General features: G+C 34.3%; 2 protein-coding genes across 3 annotated transcripts in view; one reads left to right on the forward strand and one right to left on the reverse strand.

The window, feature by feature from the left end:
- LOC111059673 (synaptojanin-1) overlaps positions 1-18,663 on the forward strand; it is a 132,625-nt gene that overhangs the window by 90,034 nt on the left and 23,928 nt on the right. The gene's annotated exons all lie outside the window — the stretch shown is intronic.
- LOC120354766 (cyclin-dependent kinase 9-like) lies at positions 1,792-9,768 on the reverse strand. 2 transcript variants are annotated; one of them, XM_039442377.1, is made up of 4 exons: positions 8,820-9,768; positions 6,830-6,895; positions 3,974-4,057; positions 1,792-2,122 (listed from the first exon to the last, which is right to left on the reverse strand). In XM_039442377.1, exons 1-3 carry the CDS (start codon positions 9,763-9,765, stop codon positions 3,987-3,989), a joined length of 1,083 nt encoding a protein of 360 aa, XP_039298311.1. In that variant the 5' UTR covers positions 9,766-9,768; the 3' UTR covers positions 1,792-2,122; positions 3,974-3,986. The 2 variants fall into 2 exon arrangements, with proteins under 2 accessions (XP_039298311.1, XP_039298312.1); XM_039442378.1 differs by lacking the exon at positions 6,830-6,895 and having other exon boundaries at positions 8,820-9,757.

Raw genomic sequence — 18,663 nt, forward strand, 5'->3', positions numbered from 1 at the left:
ATGAAATACTTCAAATTTAGTAAATTTTATCGAAAAAAATGATGTTACTAAATAGTTTATCTGGTAAAAATCTCTTCCACAATATACTTGGAACAACATAATTTTGTAAATATATACAACAAGCTATATAATAATATTAAGATTTTATATAAAAATTTCTACCAATTTAATAATTTTCGTATAAATCAATTTCATTTATTATGTATATCAATTAAATAAGTTTGGTTTCTATCTCAATCGAATTTAGTTTGAACAATATGAACATCGATATTTTATCGATAAATTTATTCTGTTCATATGCAGAGTTTTATATTGTAGCCTATGGTTTGTATAGCCAAACAATGTAAATAATTTTCTCTTATTATCAGGAGCTTTTCAAGCATTCAACTTGAAAATCTACTGAAATAAAATCTTCTAAGTGACAAGAAATCAATTGATATTATTATTTTATGAGACTCTTTTAAAGTTCTTCTATTCTAATGCTGAGCATGCCAATAAATCTCATGTAGATATGAACGGTAGTAGTGTACAATCTCTATTCTTGTAGAATTGCAAAAAATGTATGTGAGTATCTATAATACTAGAAGTAACAAAGTAATTTCACTTGTTGATTTTAATGTTTCAAAATTTCTTTTCAAGGCTTTCACATTCTCAATTTTGATAAATAGATCAATCCTTTTCTTAGAGAAACAACACGAGATATTGGAGAAGCACAAAATGTTGTAGGTAATGATTTTCATGTAAGGTTTTCTCTTGTTCATGTAATATTATATATCATGTTTACTTATCATTTTTAATTAACTTGCAACCTATCATTGTAAATTTACTACTCAACCCATAAACTTCAAACTATTATTATTGTGTAATATTGTGTAAAACAAAATATATAATATACTGCATGTTGAGTGTGCTAAGTTGGTTTTTACTTTAATATTGTCCTTGTGACCTAGTTGATGTGCTTGGTAAGCTGTTTTATTGAATTGGATACAAGATAACTACCTAACATTTATCAGTACCTACTTCGGAATGATTTCGATACCCTCTCTACGTTTCATATTATATCATCTCTTCCCTCACACCCACACTCAATTGAACATACGGTAGCTCGTGAAATGACCAATTATTGTAAGTTGTTTTTAAGTACTAAAAGTAGAACTTTGCAAACTACAAAATACTTTTTACTGCTACAAATACTCTGTAACATATAGACCAGAGAATTTTGTATCATTATAGCTTATAAATTTCTATTGAATTAGTCAGATGGAGGTTGAAACATTTCACACCGAAAGAACACCTGATGTCTACTACGGCTCTCAGAGAAACAATGTGCAACTTCAAGCCCTGATATTGACTAATGTAATTATTTCATCCTTGTTTTCATCCTTACTTATAGGTAAACGCAGCAGAATAGAATGTATTTTCTTCTATGTTTTAAGTTATTATGTCAAGTTTATATACAGGAGCGGAGCGACTCCTATCCGAGTATTCTTTTTTTTTGTTTTATTAGGAGAAGTACACCCCACTCGGGCTTATGCCTAGGGTTGACCGCTTTTACTTTAAATTTTTCATATTTTTTCTTTGTTATATTAGCCTATATTATGTTTGTGGAATAAATTAAATGATTGATTGATTTCTTAGAGGTAACATCATTTTAATTCCAAACTTTAATAACTCAAGTATCAGCATTATGTAAACTTAAATTTTACTACTTTTTACTTTAAATTTTTCATATTTTTTCTTTGTTATATTAGCCTATATTATGTTTGTGGAATAAATTAAATGATTGATTGATTTCTCAGAGGTAACATCATTTTAATTCCAAACTTTAATAACTCAAGTATCAGCATTATGTAATTAGCGCAGCATTTTTGTATTTGAGTAATCATAAAATCAGACATTAAGTACTTCAAACAAACTTGTCTCTACTAAATAGATTCTCTTAATATTAATCAATCTTGAATAACTGTGAAATATGTATAAAATGAACATAAAAACGAATAATGAACATAATAGATAACAAAATGGGTAGCTTATGTTATTATTGATAACTTCTTGAATCCTAATCCTTCACATCTTCACATATTTAATTCTTTATTTTTCTCTTCTTATTCATGGAAATCATCTGAAAAACAAAAAGAATCATAACAATTATCAATGTAGGGCTCTACGATATCAATATATCAATCCACACTACAAAATAAATAGTCTATGACGAAGTTAAAAGGAAATTTGTTTACAATACAGTAATAGCTATATAGGCCTACACACCAATGGTGAAATGAAAGGCAATGTTGAAATTGCTATTTGTGCAACTTTTTTGCAAAACCAGTCATTGCCAAACAAGATTTGGCTGAACTCAACGAACAAAGCATATATATAGCGGTTGAGTTCGACCAAATTCAATCTCGTTTGGCAATGACCGGTTTTGCACACATGTTGTCAGACCACCACATGACACAGTCTCTAAAAAAGTTGCTTCTGGTGATATTGATGTTTGTCCGTTTTTAGCCTCACTCAAATCCCTTGATTTTTAGACAGTTTTCAAGCCTTATTGCAAACAGAACATTTTAAGTAAAGCATAATGATCAATAAATGATTGATTCTGAGAGTTCTGTGCAACATTTTGGTGTTGGATAAATTAATGTTCAGGGTATAACGGGGAGCATGTGGTTTTAAGTAGATTTGGGAATGGAAACAATTTTCATGCTCTCTTTACCCAAGTGAGTCAGACCAAGGATGACACAAAAATATAATAAGTTGAATTTGAATTGTTTCAACTGTGAAAATAATTTTGAAGTAACAGGCATAGGCAAGAACCGCACAGAATGTGAAGTCTCTCTTTAATGCCGGAGAGGGAGAAGACATTGAAGAAAAATTAAACATATAATCTAAAACTGCTCAGGAAGACAAGTAGTAACTCAACAACTGGAGAATTTCCATACTTCCTCATGTTTGTGATAAATCTGAGAAGAGATAGATTTGTCAACCAAACAAGAATTTGCAGCAAAGGAAGGAAATCAAAAAGGTTTTTTTTCAAAAATGTGTTAATGAGATTTACTTTGGCAGTTCAGATAAAGTGGATGCCAGCAATAATTGGCAAAACTATTTGAAAAGTTATACACCTTGTAAGGACACAATATGAAGTATTCAAAAGACATTGCGAGCAGATGGAGCAATTCGATTAGAGCGGGAGGCTTGCCATATACCATATACCACATGATAAGGATAAATATGATTGCAAATTAGTTTATTTATTGATAGCAAAATAATTTATGTACCTAGTTATAGCAAGTCATTCTGTAACAAGTTTCAATATAAAAGATGGTTGATAAACTGAACAGAAGTATTACGCTACTTATTTAAGACATAAAACTTTCCAACATTTTGAAACTATTTTCAAATGCTAAATTCATCATAATCTTACTTATCAATAAGAATTATACTCTGAACAACAACAGTGCAATGAAGAAATTAATTTCAAATAAAAGGCAATTCAATTCAATTCCTGCCAAATATAGCTCCTGTGATTGATAATATGACTTGCCAAATGATTGGAATTATACTCTATGAATGGAATGTGTTTTTTCTTTGTTTTGTTTCATATAATGAGCTACTTTGAATTTCAATAATAATTTGAATAGGACTACAGTAATTAAATATATTGTTATGGTCTAAAATCTATTTGAGAAAATATAATTATAATTCAATGAATTATAATAATGATAATTCAAGGCGAGTATGTTCAATAGATGAGTTACAATAGAATATTAATGAGCATTTTTTCACCTCACCATTCTAGTTATAACATTAATTTGCACATGACAAATCTATCTTAGAATATTATTGTAACATATCGTTATTGGAATTAGAATGATGAGCTTTTGGAATGATTCTCGAATTATCTTTATGAACAAAATAAGCATAACATGAGTAGGATAAGCATAAACAATGAAAAATATTAATAAAAACTTACGACTGAGTAGGCCTTAATCTGGAAGTGCAATATTTTTCCAATCGAGGAATGTATCGTCGTTTGATGGTGTATCGTCGTGTGGTGCTGAAAGCAAAAAAATCATATTTACAAAAAATGTACATTATTTATTATAAAAACACTTTAGTTACATGGTCTACTTTTGAACAAATTAATAAAAACAATATAAAAATCTTCTAGTATTACCCATTATTTTGCAAAAGTTTAAAATAGTTCAAGTAGTTTCAAGTTGAAAATGACCTAAGTTAGGGTTTAGACTAGTCGTTGAACTATTTTAAAGTTTAAAAAAAAGGTACTGCAAGATTTTTATATTGTTTTTATTAATTATTTATTATGTATATACAGGGTGTCCCACCAAGGTTGTAACAGCCGTTGACCATAGATTCGACTCGACATTTCTGACAAAAAATGTACAGTAATCTTTTTTCCTATAGACCTTAGTTTTCGAGATACCTATATAGATTTTTCTATATTTTCAGAATATGCCTACTTCCGGTCATTAAATACTCAATAACTCGAAAACTACTGGTCGAATTTCAATTTCAAGGGTATTGTTGGAAAGAGAAAAACATTTCAAACAAGTTTAATGTAATTTTATTTGTTGTAAGATATTTTGTAGTTTTTTATTAGGGCTTGAACTTGGAAAAATGCTCTTCTTCAAATTCAAAGTGAAATTTCAAACCGTTTTTTCTCGGTTTTTCTCCGGATGATTATAATTGTTTCAATATTTCAAAAACTTCTCCATTCCATAAGCTTTCGAATGAGTATAAATTAGAAGTGGTAAGTTCCATGATAAAGTGTTCAAAACTGCTAATATCTGGTATGAACACCTTCGAAATGAGGAAATCCACAAACAGCATTCATCAAGTGGTGATCCTAGGGTGAAATCACCTGATTTCTCTCTGACAATATTCACAAGGTTTAATCAACATTTCAACATTCTACAATGATATGACTTTTTCAATAACTTGCATTATTTCCTGTACTATAAATCCTGAATGAAATAACAATAAGTGTATGTTTCAGCCTATTTTCAGTATAGTTTTCAGTGTGCTTTCCAGTCAATTGGCATGATATGTATCAACTTTGGCTAGTAGAGAAGTATTCGCGTTCATTATCATGAAATTTACCTTGATTGAGTACTTGAACATGTTATTGGTGTATGGAGAGAGTGGATGCAATTCAAGAGAGTCAGTGAGAGTATGCAGGAAACGTTTTCTTGACCGAAAGCACCCATCTCATAACCCGTTTTTAAGATTGACAGATATCAAGGTAGTAAGGGTCTAGGAACAGTTTCAAGATACGAGAGGCCCGTCTTAAATTCTGAAGCTTTTGAGAATCTTATTCTGAAGTATTTCGAGCAGAATCCTCGATCCAGCATCCTGCGGGCAGCTGGGATGTTGAATGTTTCAAGAATGATATTTCAAAGAATATTGAAAAACAACTTTCGACCATTTCATGATACCCATTTCAAGAGTTGAATGAACCTGATACTGTTTCAAGGATGCAGTTTTGCCGTTGGATATTAGCACAAGATTGTAAATCAAACATTTTATGAACAGATCACAGATAAAAGTACGTTCACAAGAGCTGGTGCTGTAAATTTCCACAATAACTTTTCCACATACATGGACCTTTCATTTTCCCTGCAAGAATAAATGGTGAAGTTTTTATGGACTTTGTGGCCAATGAGCTTCACGAATTGATGGAAGACGTGCCTCTCAATTTGAGGCAGAATATGTGGCTCCAGTTGGATGGCTGCCTCCCTCATTATGCTACAAACGTCTGTGGGTGGCTTGATAACAATTAGGCGGTGGATTGGCCGAGGTGGACCCGTAAGTTGGCCACCACGCTCACCTGATCTTACTCCAATAGACTTCTACTTTTGGGGGGTTGTGAAAAGTATAAAGTTGACAGAGAACCTGTAGAGAACAGGGAGGAACTGATTCTCAGAATTCGATTGACGATTAAAGTAATGAAGAGACGGCTCAACGAAGTGAGACGGGCAAATCGAAGTTTGATAAACGGCAGCAGAAGTTGCACAAAAAGAAATGGAGGCTATTTAGAATTACTGCAAGCAGTGAGCATGACATGTAACTTGATTATCATCTAAATTATTGCCATCAGTATTTTTGATTCTGTCATTCATTTTGTCTACTTTGAATTATTATTCTTTGAATAAATTTTGTTGGATCTTGTAAAAGTATGATTAATATTTTATATAGGATTTAGGCTATATGCTACAGAAAATAATGCAAATTATAATGAAACCATTATAATCACCCGAAGAAAAACCGAGAAAAACGGTTTGAAATTTCACTTTGAATTTGAAGAAGAGCATTTTTCAAGTTTAAGCCCTAATAAAAAACTACAAAATATCTTACAACAAATAAAATTAGATTAATCTTGTTTGAAATATGATTCTCTTTTCCAACAGTACCCTTGAAATTGAAATTCGACCAGTAGTTTTCGAGTTATTGAGTATTTAATGACCGAAAGTAAGCATATTCTGAAAATATAGAAAAATCGAAATATATCTCGAAAACTAAGGTCGATAGGAAAAAAGTTTACTGAACATTTTTTGTCAGAAATGTCGAGTCGAATCTATGGTCAACGGCTGTTACAAATTTGGTGGGACATCCTGTATATACATATATATTCTAGTTATAACATTAATTTACACATGATAAATCTATCTTAGAATATTATTGTAACATAGCGTTATTGGATTTAGAATGATGAGCTTTTGGAATGATTCTCGAATTATCTTTATGAACAAAATAAGCATAACATGAGTAGGATAAGCATAAACAATGAAAAATGTTAATAAAAACTTACGACTGAGTGGGTCTTCATCTGGAAGTACAATATTCTCCCAGTCTATTTCAGGTTCGTCGTGTTGTGCTGAAAACAAAAAAATCATATTTACAAAAAATGTACATTATTTATTATAAACACACTTTAGTTACATGGTCTACTTTTGAACGAATTAATAAAAACAATATAAAAATCTTTTAGTATTACCCATTATTTTGCAAAACTTTAAAATAGTTCAAGTAGTTTCAAGTTGAAAATGACCTAAGTTAGGGTTTAAACTAGTCGTTGAACTATTTTAAAGTTATAAAAAGGGCACTACACGATTTTTATATTGTTTTTATTAATTATTTATTATGTATCGTCTATATATAGGTAATAATAATGTAGTTTTCAGGCCTATCTGATATTCAACAGAAATTGTAGAGTCAGAACCAGCAAAAGCCACTATCATACAATTAAAAATAACCTTCTTTTAAAACCAGAATGAAATGATTGAAGTTAAATTAAATTATTTATAAGTTATAAGACTTGTTATATTGCTGTAACAAAAAGTACTTGAATATTTATTGGATCGTCTCTACAGAAACTTTGCACAAACATTTATGACAACTAGACAGAGCTACAAAAAATTATGAATTGAATTTTTCCAAATTCATAAAACAAAATTGCAGCCATTTAAAATGTTATTCACTAAATAACCTAAAAAACTGTATATTTTACAAAAATTACCTACAAGAATAACATTTTTATTAAATTTAATTACAAATCGATTAACACCTCCTAGTTTTCCAAGATTGGACAAATATTAAGTGAGATGTATGGCAGTTGTAGCGATCAAACCAAGATGGTTATGTAAAGTTCCATTATTGTTTGAAATAATCTAAAATTGCTTACTAATAACATGCAAAGCAGATGGAGATTGTTACAATATTGAGGCAGACTTCAGTAGCATGCTTTGGCGTGCACTGAAATAAACCTCCAGTCTCCTATCACTAGAGCTGCCATATCTCACTCAATATTCGTTCAATCTTGGAGAATTAGGTGTCAATCGATTTGTAGGCCTAATTCAATTCACTAAAAAAATTATTCTAGTAATTTTTTTAAATCAGCGATTTTTTGTTATTTAAGAGATAAAATTTTAACGGCCGCCTCTTTGCTTTATCAATTTGAGAAATTGTTATAATTTTTCTATAGCTCTTTCCAATAATTGGAGAGAAATGTTTGTGCAGTTTCACTTCCCTATGTTCAGCCATTATTAAGAAAAAATAGTAAGTAAATAAAAAAAACAAGGCTGCTGTGTGCGAAACCAAGGACTTTCAGACAGTTTGAAGATTATATTAGATATCAGGGTTTTTTAAATATGAGGTTTTTTCTAATATCCATAATATTCACTATTTATATGAAATCAACAGATTTATCTTAGACTCCAATTATTACTGATCTGATTCATTTATTTTCTTTCAGCAGTCAAGTAATTTATTTTATTGAAAAACATTTATTATCTAAGACCTTTATTTTCCGATACTGTCCTGATAGAGTGGACATAACTGTCCAAACTTCGCCACGTCAACAAATAAAAAAGTAATTTCATATTAAAAGTCAAAACTGTTTTATTCTATTTTAAAAGTCATTCTATTCATCAATTTCATTTTTGTATGATTTATTAAGTATATTTAAATAATGTGAATATCTTTTGTACAGTTTGTGATATTGATGTGTGGAAATAATGTATTGCATGACCACCTTCCCATTAAAAAAATGAAGTTAGATTCATATGACGGACAAAAATTTTGAGCGACAAAAAATTTGTTTTTTTCAATAACCCATGAAACCTGCTGTCAAATTATCCGTGTAAAAGGAATATTTTTAGTTGTTTCCATAATTTTCACGAACACTGTATAATTACAAGTTGCGGATTACAAAGATCAATACAACACTTCATGAGCGAGCTCTCCAACCCAGGGGGTCTCTGATTATAAAAAGAATGGATAAGAGAATTGTTATGACTTACGTGGTCTTTCAATATTTTGATTTCGCATGAAGCCTTCAATGGCCTCTGTCAAGTCTGCAGACGGAAGGGGCTCAACAGAAAAAAAATCAGATTCGAGCAGTTGACTGACTGAAGCTCTCTCAGACGGCTCCACTTTCAAAAGTTTCTCAATTATATCCATTTCGGCTTGAGTGTTCTCTGCCATCAGTAATCTCAGTGTGTCTGCAAGATTTCTTTCCTCGTAAAATTTGGCCCATTCATAGTATTCTTCGTAACCAGGTAAACTGGACAGATATGGTCCAGCAACACATCCGAAAACATTAGTAATAGATCTTATTTCAGACATTTTGACATGGTCAATAAGGTCTTTACTGACGTTTGTCAATATTTCAAACAGAGTTATGCCAGCCGACCACAAATCCATACTGATGTTCACAGCCAAAGTTGAGGTACTTATAAGAACTTCAGGTGGGGTGAATCCAGGGGTACCAGCTTTGAAATTTGCCATGTTGACGTTATTTTCAAGCATCCCTTCCAGGTCAGCAATTTTCAATACTCCGTCGAAAGTCATCAGGAGATTTGCCGATTTAACATCTCTGTGCACAAAATTTTTTGAATGGATAGCTTCTAAGGCATTCAAAAATTGACGTATAACGTTTTTCTGTTGTGGCAAGCAGAGCGATTGACATCCAAGTAATTCATACAAGCTACTCATGCATAGCTCCAATACGATTGTTTTGTAATTATCGCATATATCGAAGACTTTTAGAATTTTGTCACAGTTTTTCAAATCTTTGTAGGCTCTGATTTCGGCAAAACCGAATCTGAAATTTTGTTTAATCGCAACTGTCGCAGGATGGGGTCTGTTTTTCAACTTTCCAAAACAAACAGAAGCAAACTTCCCGTAGTGAATCAGTTCCAGTTTTTGATACTTTTCCAAGCACTCCACCACCTCCATTGATGACATTTTTCATACCTGAAAAATATTTTTATATAAGAATCGGAAGAGTGTTAAATAATGAGCAAAAGCCGTATTTGACGTTTTTATACAAAATCATCCCCCATTGAGTTATTATCATATTATTCATCACATGTATACATAATAAACATTCAAAAAGACTATTCAACCTCCAGAGCAGAACAGGGTAGACTCACACTTTACCCCAACAGACTAATATTTCAAGAACTATATTTCAAGATCCATACACTAAGACAATCTACATTTTGGAAAATCCTACACAAGGAATATTATTTTATTCCATCAATATTAAAATTAAAATGTATACACAATACACATAACACTATATAATATTCGTAAGTGAGCATCAAATAATTACAACATAGATAAATACCTAGTTTATTAGATAAGTAACATCAAATTTTACTACAGTAATTTGTTTAGGCCTATTAACAAATTACCAAACCATTTTATCACCAGCAAAATCAATTGCAGCATAAGTAAAGAAATGAAATGGATAGAAAAAATTTAGCCTACTTCGATTTAGGAAAATAATCCCTTCACTCAAACTAGAATTTCCTCATCACCAGTTATTGACCACCTCATTTAAACTTCATTTTTAAGCTTTACTATTAATACTAGCAGGCAACCCGTGCTTTACACTGGGGAAAATTTTCACTTGTAAAATGCTATCTCCTAATGTCCGGAAACATAAAAATAAAATAAATATTTATCATTTTGTCAAAATTACATGGATAATCTTCATTAGAGTTGAAATTTCTCCGCAAAAAAATAGTTTGATTGGTCTTCAAGCAGAAACCATGCAATCATAAGTTACCCGTGCCACCAATTACGCCAATGATCACTTGGGAAAAGATCTGTTTGGTAGGCCTTTATTATTTGTGTGAACTTTGAATCACAAATTGAATAAATTTCCTTCAATTATTAATCAATTTGAATTGATTGATGAATAAATATAAAAATATAGGACTATAATCATCCTCCGTAAATTCAGAATCTTAATGTGAAATTGCAAGTTAATCAGTTCATTAGTTCATAAGAGATTATGTGCAAATAGTGTATTCCCTATCCCGTATGTATAAGCCGATTCCATTTATCTATATATAAAAGCGAAATGTCACAGATTCATTCACTCACTCACTCATCCATAATCAACAAAACTAAAAATCTACTGGACAAAATACATTCAAATTTGGTATGTATATAGTTGGCCAACTAGAGGCGCACTAAGAACAGAGTTGAACAAGTTCCAAAGATATTTTCAGAAAGATCATTGACAGATCAGGTTCAAATTTAGTAAAGAAGATCAGCAGGGGTCTACAAATTTTCTATTGAGAGGACTTCAGAATTAAAGATGGGCGGTTTTACTGGGCTTTCCTAGCGTTCCCTAGTGTTTTTCTGAGTTTTCTCACATTTTTCAAGAAGCAATTGAGATAAAATGTTCAAATTCGGTACAGAAGTTCAGCTAGAGTCAAGAAATTTTGTCTGCAGAGAAATTCAAAATTATGCCAAAGATATACGCCATTTTACAGCGTTTTCAAAGTGTTCTCAAGCGTTATTCAGAGCGTTTCTATTCTCAAGTTTTTCATTGCATTTTTCTACGTTTCTCAAGCAAATTCATACTTGAGAGGGTTAGATATGGAGGTTAAAATTCAACCGGGCCAAAGAGTCCATTAACTCTTTTTATGGTTATGTCCCATAACCCGTCCATATTATGGATAATAAAGTAGGCTAAATAAGCAAACATTGGACGGACATGTATTACTATGTAGGCCATGGCCTACTCAACTCATGGCCAGTACCTACAGCCGATCAGCTGTTCAAAAGCGTACACTTCAACCCGTGTTTACATTGAAATCCCTATATCGAATGGAATTTTTCATGAATAAACGTTAATAATTCAACTGATAACTACTTTTTCGAATAAAGGGTTGTTATTTTATTTTACCAATACAATTTTTATCCTTCATCATGAATTTCAAGGGTAGTAATCATTGAGATCTCTTAATATTCTCAGTTATTGGTTAACCAATTTGTAGGTTACCCATGTTTTAAATTAGCTTTTTCAAATTCAACACGTATTTCAATAATTGTGAAAAATATAGTAATATAGTGTAAAGTTGAGTTGCTTGAGCTTTGAATTAGGCCTACCTATTGTTTTTTTTTCAATTTTGATTACAGTATTGCTCAATTTCTACGAGAGGAATTACAACCACGGCTTTTGTAGTATGCTAATATTTATAGCTTTATTAGATTTAAGGAGTGACTAACAGTGACAAGTTATCAATTTTTTTTGTGTAAATTACAACCTGTGATGAGCTTTGGACATTGGAAAATGGAAGTTGAACTATTGTAGGTTAGAAAGAAGAAGCCAAAGCAGAGACCTCCAACACAGGTGGATCGCAAGTTGGACTTTGAACTACCTGCAGCAATCATGAAAACCGAAAAAGTACCAGATGATCAATGACAGGGAAATACGAAAGAAAGTAACGGAACAACAGAGAGAGAGAGAGGTTGATAGAGGCGCTGAGTCGAGCTACATCACAACACCTTGCTTATCTGTCTTCAGACTGTTATCTACCTTGACCTACGCAACATCTTAGAAATAAATTCATCGAACCAGTTAGATAGCTTAAACATTTTATACTCCAAACAATTGAGTTATTAAAGGCGCTTCCATCCTTAGGACGAATTTCAAAATCGAACAGCATATCTTCATTCAAAATATAACCATTCTAACATCCTAGAGTACAATATGTCACAAATAGAGGAGAAATTGGACAGGATTCTGGATAAATTAGAGAAGCTTGATTCATTAGACAACAAAGTGGATGCAATGAATTCTCGTTTTGAAGATGAAATAGAGGGAATAAAATCAGATATAAATACCTTGAAACAAAACTATGCAGAAAAAGTAAAGATTGTAGAGGAGAGTGAGCGGAAGTTTAATTTACTTATCTATGGAGTTCAGAGTAGAAGCTATTTTGAAATGAATGATCAGATCATGAACGTTCTCAAGTTTCTAGTCCCTGAAATAAATGGTAACTATATCAAAGAGTTATGGAAAACAAATAAGAGTAAAGAAAGAGCACCTGTGTTAGTGAAATTGAATTCAATTACAATAAAAAGAATTATACTGAGAGAGAAGAGAAGGCTCCAAGATGATAGACGCTATAAAAATGTACAAATCAAGGAGGATTTTTCTCAAGAAACCAGAGCAATAAGGAAAAACTTATTCTCCCATCTCATGAAATTAAAAAGCAAGGGTCAAAAGGTTATCATGAAAAAGGATAAGCTAGAAGTAGATGGGAAACTATTTTCACTTGAAGAACTGGACAATATAGAGACCAAATCAGCCAAACGACCTAGAAGTGAAGAGTCGAGTCCAAGGAATCAGGAAGAGGAAAGCAAAAGTCGCCATGGAAAGCAGTCTGGGAGGAAAGGGAGAAGGGTGGAAGGTAATAGAAGCATAGAGAGTTTCCTCACCAAGCACAGCAATGCGTGTGAAGAAGCGAGCAAGGTGAATGAGCAAAAATCCACTCATCAAAACAAACAGCTGATTGAGAGACCAGAAGAAAGAAAAGAGGAATGTCAAAAAACTGTAAATAATCAGACATAGCAAAAACTAAGAATACACAGGACCGGATTCATTCAGGAATTAAACAAGAATAGTTCAACTAGAAATGGAAAACTTATACACATAGGCACATTTAATGCAAGGTCTGTCCTAGGAGAAGATAAAATTATGGAGCTTGAGCTAGCAATGAAGGAGATCGAATGGGATGTTTTAGGCTTAGCTGAAATCAGGAGAAGCTACGAAGAAGTAGTAGAGCGAAATAGTGGGCATATCTTCTGTCACTCAGCAGCCACAAGAGGGAACAGAGGAGTTGGGTTTTTTTTGTGAATAAACAACACAAAAATAAGATCACCGAATTTAAACCCATATCAGACAGAATTGCGTTCATAAAAATATCAATTGGAAACAATAAGCTAATGATAATACAAGTACATGCACCAACATCCGACAGTAATGAGGAAGAAATGGAACTTTTTTACGAGAGACTAGAAGGTATAATGATACAAAAACGAGCAGGAGAAAGACTAATAGTGATGGGAGATTTCAACGCAAAGATTGCAAGGAGCGCTGAGATGGGGGAAGCTAGTATTGGAAATGAAAGAGGCGAAATGCTACTGGATTTTGCCCTAAGCAATAATCTCAAGATTGTAAATATGCTATTTAGAGGAAGTATTGAAGACAAGTGGACATGGAAATCCCTAATTGGAGGCTTGCATGAGATCGACTACTTTATGGTGGAGCAGAGGAACAACACTGTATGTTGAATATAACACCTAGCCGTAATGAAAACATTCAAGTACGACTCTGACCACAGAATGCTGATGAGTGAAATGAAGCTACATAAAAGAAGGTTTTTCATCAAACAAAGAAGAACGAGAATAGAGGAGACAAACAGTGGAAGATATGTTGAAAATTTAGCAGAAGAAATTAGAAAACTACATATAACCCAAAACAATAGTATTGAAGAAATATATACCGGACTTGTACATTCGATTCGAATAGCTTCCAACAGATTGGAAAGAGTACAGAGAGGGGAAAGAAGAAGCAAGAAAATCTCAACTGAAACAATGAATTTGATTGAAGAACGTGAGAGATTGAATAGAATTGTTGAGAAGACAGACGAGGAGAAGGAGGAGCACAAAAATCTCAGAAAAGAAGTACGAGCAAGAATTAGGAAAGAGACAAAAGAATACGAAGAAAATGTAATAAATTCAATAATGCTGACAACAGGGTCAACTAAAAAGATCAATCAAGAGCTCAGCAGTACTAGAAAAAAATGGATTGCCAAATTGAATACAGAAGGTGGGATTGCGACAGAAAGAAGTCGAATTATAGACCATATATCAGTATTTTATGAGAATTTATACAAGAAGGACAATGGAGACGAAAGATGGGCTATACGAGAAAATCAACAAGCGACTGAATTCGATTTTGAAGCAGCGGAAATATTAGAGGCAGAAATATTCAATGCTATTAAAAGTCTTAAGAAAGGTAAAGCTCCTGGAGATTATGGAATCACAGGCGAAGCAGTGATTACAGGATTTGTAAAACTATTGAAGCCACTAAAACTTTTATTCAACAAAATCTTGAGAGAAAAAACAATACCTCTAGCATGGAAGAGAAATAAAGTGATTATAATATTCAAGAAAGGTTCAAGACTGGATGTTGAGAATTATAGACCAATCACTCTCCCCTCAGTGCTGTATAAGCTATTCGCTTCCATAATTAAAAATAGATTACTGAACAAAGTTTATGAAAATCACCCCACTGAGCAAGCAGGATTCAGGCCAGGATATTCTACAATAGATCACCTTCAAGCTGCAAATCAGATAATACAAAAATCGATGGAATATAACATACCGCTCTACCTATGTCTAGTGGATTACCAAAAAGCATTCGACAGTGTGAGTCATTGCAGGATGTGGGATGCCCTCGAAGAAGCTGGCATAGACAGAATGTACATTGACGTGATTAAGAGTCTATATGATAATACAGAAATCTATGTGGAGCTGGAGAAAAAAGGAAAGAGCATAAAAATTGAAAGGATTGAAACAGGGCTGCCCACTCTCCCCAATATTATTCAACTGCTGCTTGGATTACATTTTTCGAAGGCTGGAGTGGGAGGATAAGGGCCTCAGAATTGATGGGAAAAAACTATCAAATCTTAGATTTGCAGATGATGTGATGGTTGTGGCAGAGAGCGCCGAGCAAATAGAAGAGATGATGAAGGAACTGCTGAAGGCTAGCAAAACGATTGGCCTCCACTTGAATGCTCAGAAGACCAGATTAATGACAAATTCCGAAAAAATAAGGGTAGAAATCGACTGTGGAATTCTTGATTACGTGGAAGACTACGAATATCTGGGCCAGGTTATATCGTTTGTCAACAGATCTGTGAAAGAAATCAAGCACAGAATTGATAAAGGGTGGAAGAAATATTGGGCACTGAAACGCATCTTCAAGGGCAATTACTCAAATAATTTGAAAGGAAAAGCGCTATCCATGTGTGTCTATCCGACGATATTGTATGGCTCGCAAACATGAGCGCTCACAGAGTACTTGGACAGGAGGTTGGAGACCACACAAACGAAAATACTGCGTAGCATTCTTCGCATAAGGCTGAGTGAACGTTCAAGAAACACTGATATATTGAGAAGAGTGCGCGTCAAATACCTACAACGAGAGGCGCACATATTGAAGTGGAAGTGGGCGGGCCACGTCGCGAGAATGGACGAAAACCGGTGGACCAGGACTTGCACTGAGTGGGTGCCGAGGGACAGGACCAGGAGCAGAGGACGGCCACCAACCCGATGAAGGGACGAGCTATGTCAAAGGGTAGGACACGCATGGGCAACCACTGCAAGAAATCGACAGTTGTGGAACAAAATAGTGTCTAAGTTATAATTCGAAGAACTATTGTGAAAAAGATTTAAAATCCTGTAAATTTGTAAAATATAGCTTGATAAATTGCCAACCTATCATTTTACCTCATACAAGAGAGGCTTTTGTTCAATTATGAATGCCAATAAAGCTTTTATTATTATTATTATTATTATTATTATATTATTTATTTTACCAATACAATTTTTATCCTTCATCATGAATTTCAAGGGTAGTAATCATTGAGATCTCTTAATATTCTCAGTTATTGGTTAACCAATTGTAGGTTACCCATGTTTTAAATTAGCTTTTTCAAATTCAAGACGTATTTCAATAATTGTGAGAAATATAGTAATATAGTGTAAAGTTGAGTTGCTTGAGCTTTGAATTAGGCCTACCTATTGTTTTTTTTTTCAATTTTGATTACAGTATTGCTCAATTTCTACGAGAGGAATTACAACCACGGCTTTTGTAGTATGCTAATATTTATAGCTTTATTAGATTTAAGGAATTTTTAGATTAAACATAATTTTTTTGAAAAGGTAAATTGGTAGGCCTTTCTTGAGCAGACTTTATACTACGACGTGTCCTTTGTCCTCTCGGGATCAGCCACAAGTCTGTGATGTGTCCTCTGTTTTATATGGACTCACACACTTGTCTGTCTCCTTGACTTGTAATCAGTCCGGTCGATGTGTTCCCTTTCCTGATAGGACAAGGGACACGTCGCAGTATAAAGTCTGCTCAAGAAAGGACAGATAACACGTCGACCGGACAGATTACAAGTCGAGAAGACAGACAAGTGTGTGAGTCCTTAAAAAACAGAGGACACATCACAGACTTGAGGTTGCTCCAGAAAGGACAAGGGAAACGTCGCAGTATGAAGTCTGCTCAAGAAAGGACAGATAACACGTCGACCGGACTGATTACAAGTCGAGAAGACAGACAAGTGTGTGAGTCCATGCAAAACAGAGGACACATCACAGACTTGTGGCTGCTACCGAGGGGACAAAGGACACGTCACAGTAAAAAGTCTGCTCAAGAAAGGACAGATAACACGTCGACCGGACAGATAACAAGTCAAGAAGACAGACAAGTGTGTGAGTCCAAAAAAAAAAAACAGAGAACACATCACAGACTTGAGGCTGCTCCTGAGAGGACAAGGGACACTTCGCAGTATAAAGTCTGCTCACAAAAGGACAGGGAACACATCGACCGGACTGATTACAAGTCAAGGAGACATACAAGTATGTGAGTCCTTAAAAAACAGAGGACACATCACAGACTTGAGGCTGCTCCCGAAAGGACAAGGGAAACGTCGCAGTATAAAGTCTGCTCAAGGACAGATAACACGTCGACCAGACAGATTACAAGTCGAGAAGACAGTCAAGTGTGTGAGTCCATAAAAAACAGAGGACACATCAAAGACTTGTGGCGGTTCCTGAGGGGACAGAGGACACGTCGCAGTATGAAGTCTGCTCACGAAAGGACAGATAACTCGTCGACTGGACTGATTACAAGTCGAGAAGACAGACAAGTGTGTGAGTCCAAGAAAAACAGAGGACACATCGAGTACTTGTAGTCTGTGATGTGTCATCTGTTTTTTATGGACTCACACACTTGTCTGTCTCCTTGACTTGTAATCAGTCCGGTCGATGTGTTCCCTGTCCTTTCGTGAGCAGACTTTATACATCACAGACTTGAGGCTGTTCCTGAGAGGACAAGGGACATTTCGCAGTATAAAGTCTGCTCACGAAAGGACAGATAACACCGGACAGATTACAAGTCGAGGAGACAGACAAGTGTGTGAGTCCATAGAAAACAGAGGACACATCACAGACTACAAGTAGTCGATGAGTACAAGTAGTCGATGAGTAGTCTGTGATGTGTCCTCTGTTTTCTATGGACTCACACACTTGTCTGTCTTCTCGACTTGTAATCTGTCCGGACGACGTGTTCTCTGTCCTTTCGTGAGCAGACTTGATACTGCGATGTGTCCCTTGTCCCCTCGGAAGCAGCCACAAGTCTGTGATGTGTCCTCTGTTTCTATTGGACTCACACACTTGTCTGTCCTTCTCGATTTGTAATCTGTCCGGTCGATGTGTTACCTGTCCATTTGTGAGCAGACTTTATACTGCGACTTGACCCTTGTCCCCTCGGGAGCAGCCACAAGTCTGTGATGTGCCCTCTGTTTTTTATGGACTCACACACTTATTATGTCTTCTCGACTTGTATCTGCCCGGACGACGTGTTCTCTGTCCTTTCATGAGCAGACTTTATACTGCGACGTGCTCTTTGTCCCCTCGGGAGCAGCTCTGTGATGTGTCCTCTGTTTTTTATGGGCTCACACACTTGTCTGTCTCCTTTACTTGTAATTAGTCCGGTCGATGTGTTCCCTTTCCTGAGAGGACAAGGGACACCTCGCAGTATAA

The sequence above is a fragment of the Nilaparvata lugens genome, chromosome X (assembly GCF_014356525.2).
Source record: "Nilaparvata lugens isolate BPH chromosome X, ASM1435652v1, whole genome shotgun sequence".
Classification (NCBI taxonomy): domain Eukaryota; kingdom Metazoa; phylum Arthropoda; class Insecta; order Hemiptera; family Delphacidae; genus Nilaparvata; species Nilaparvata lugens.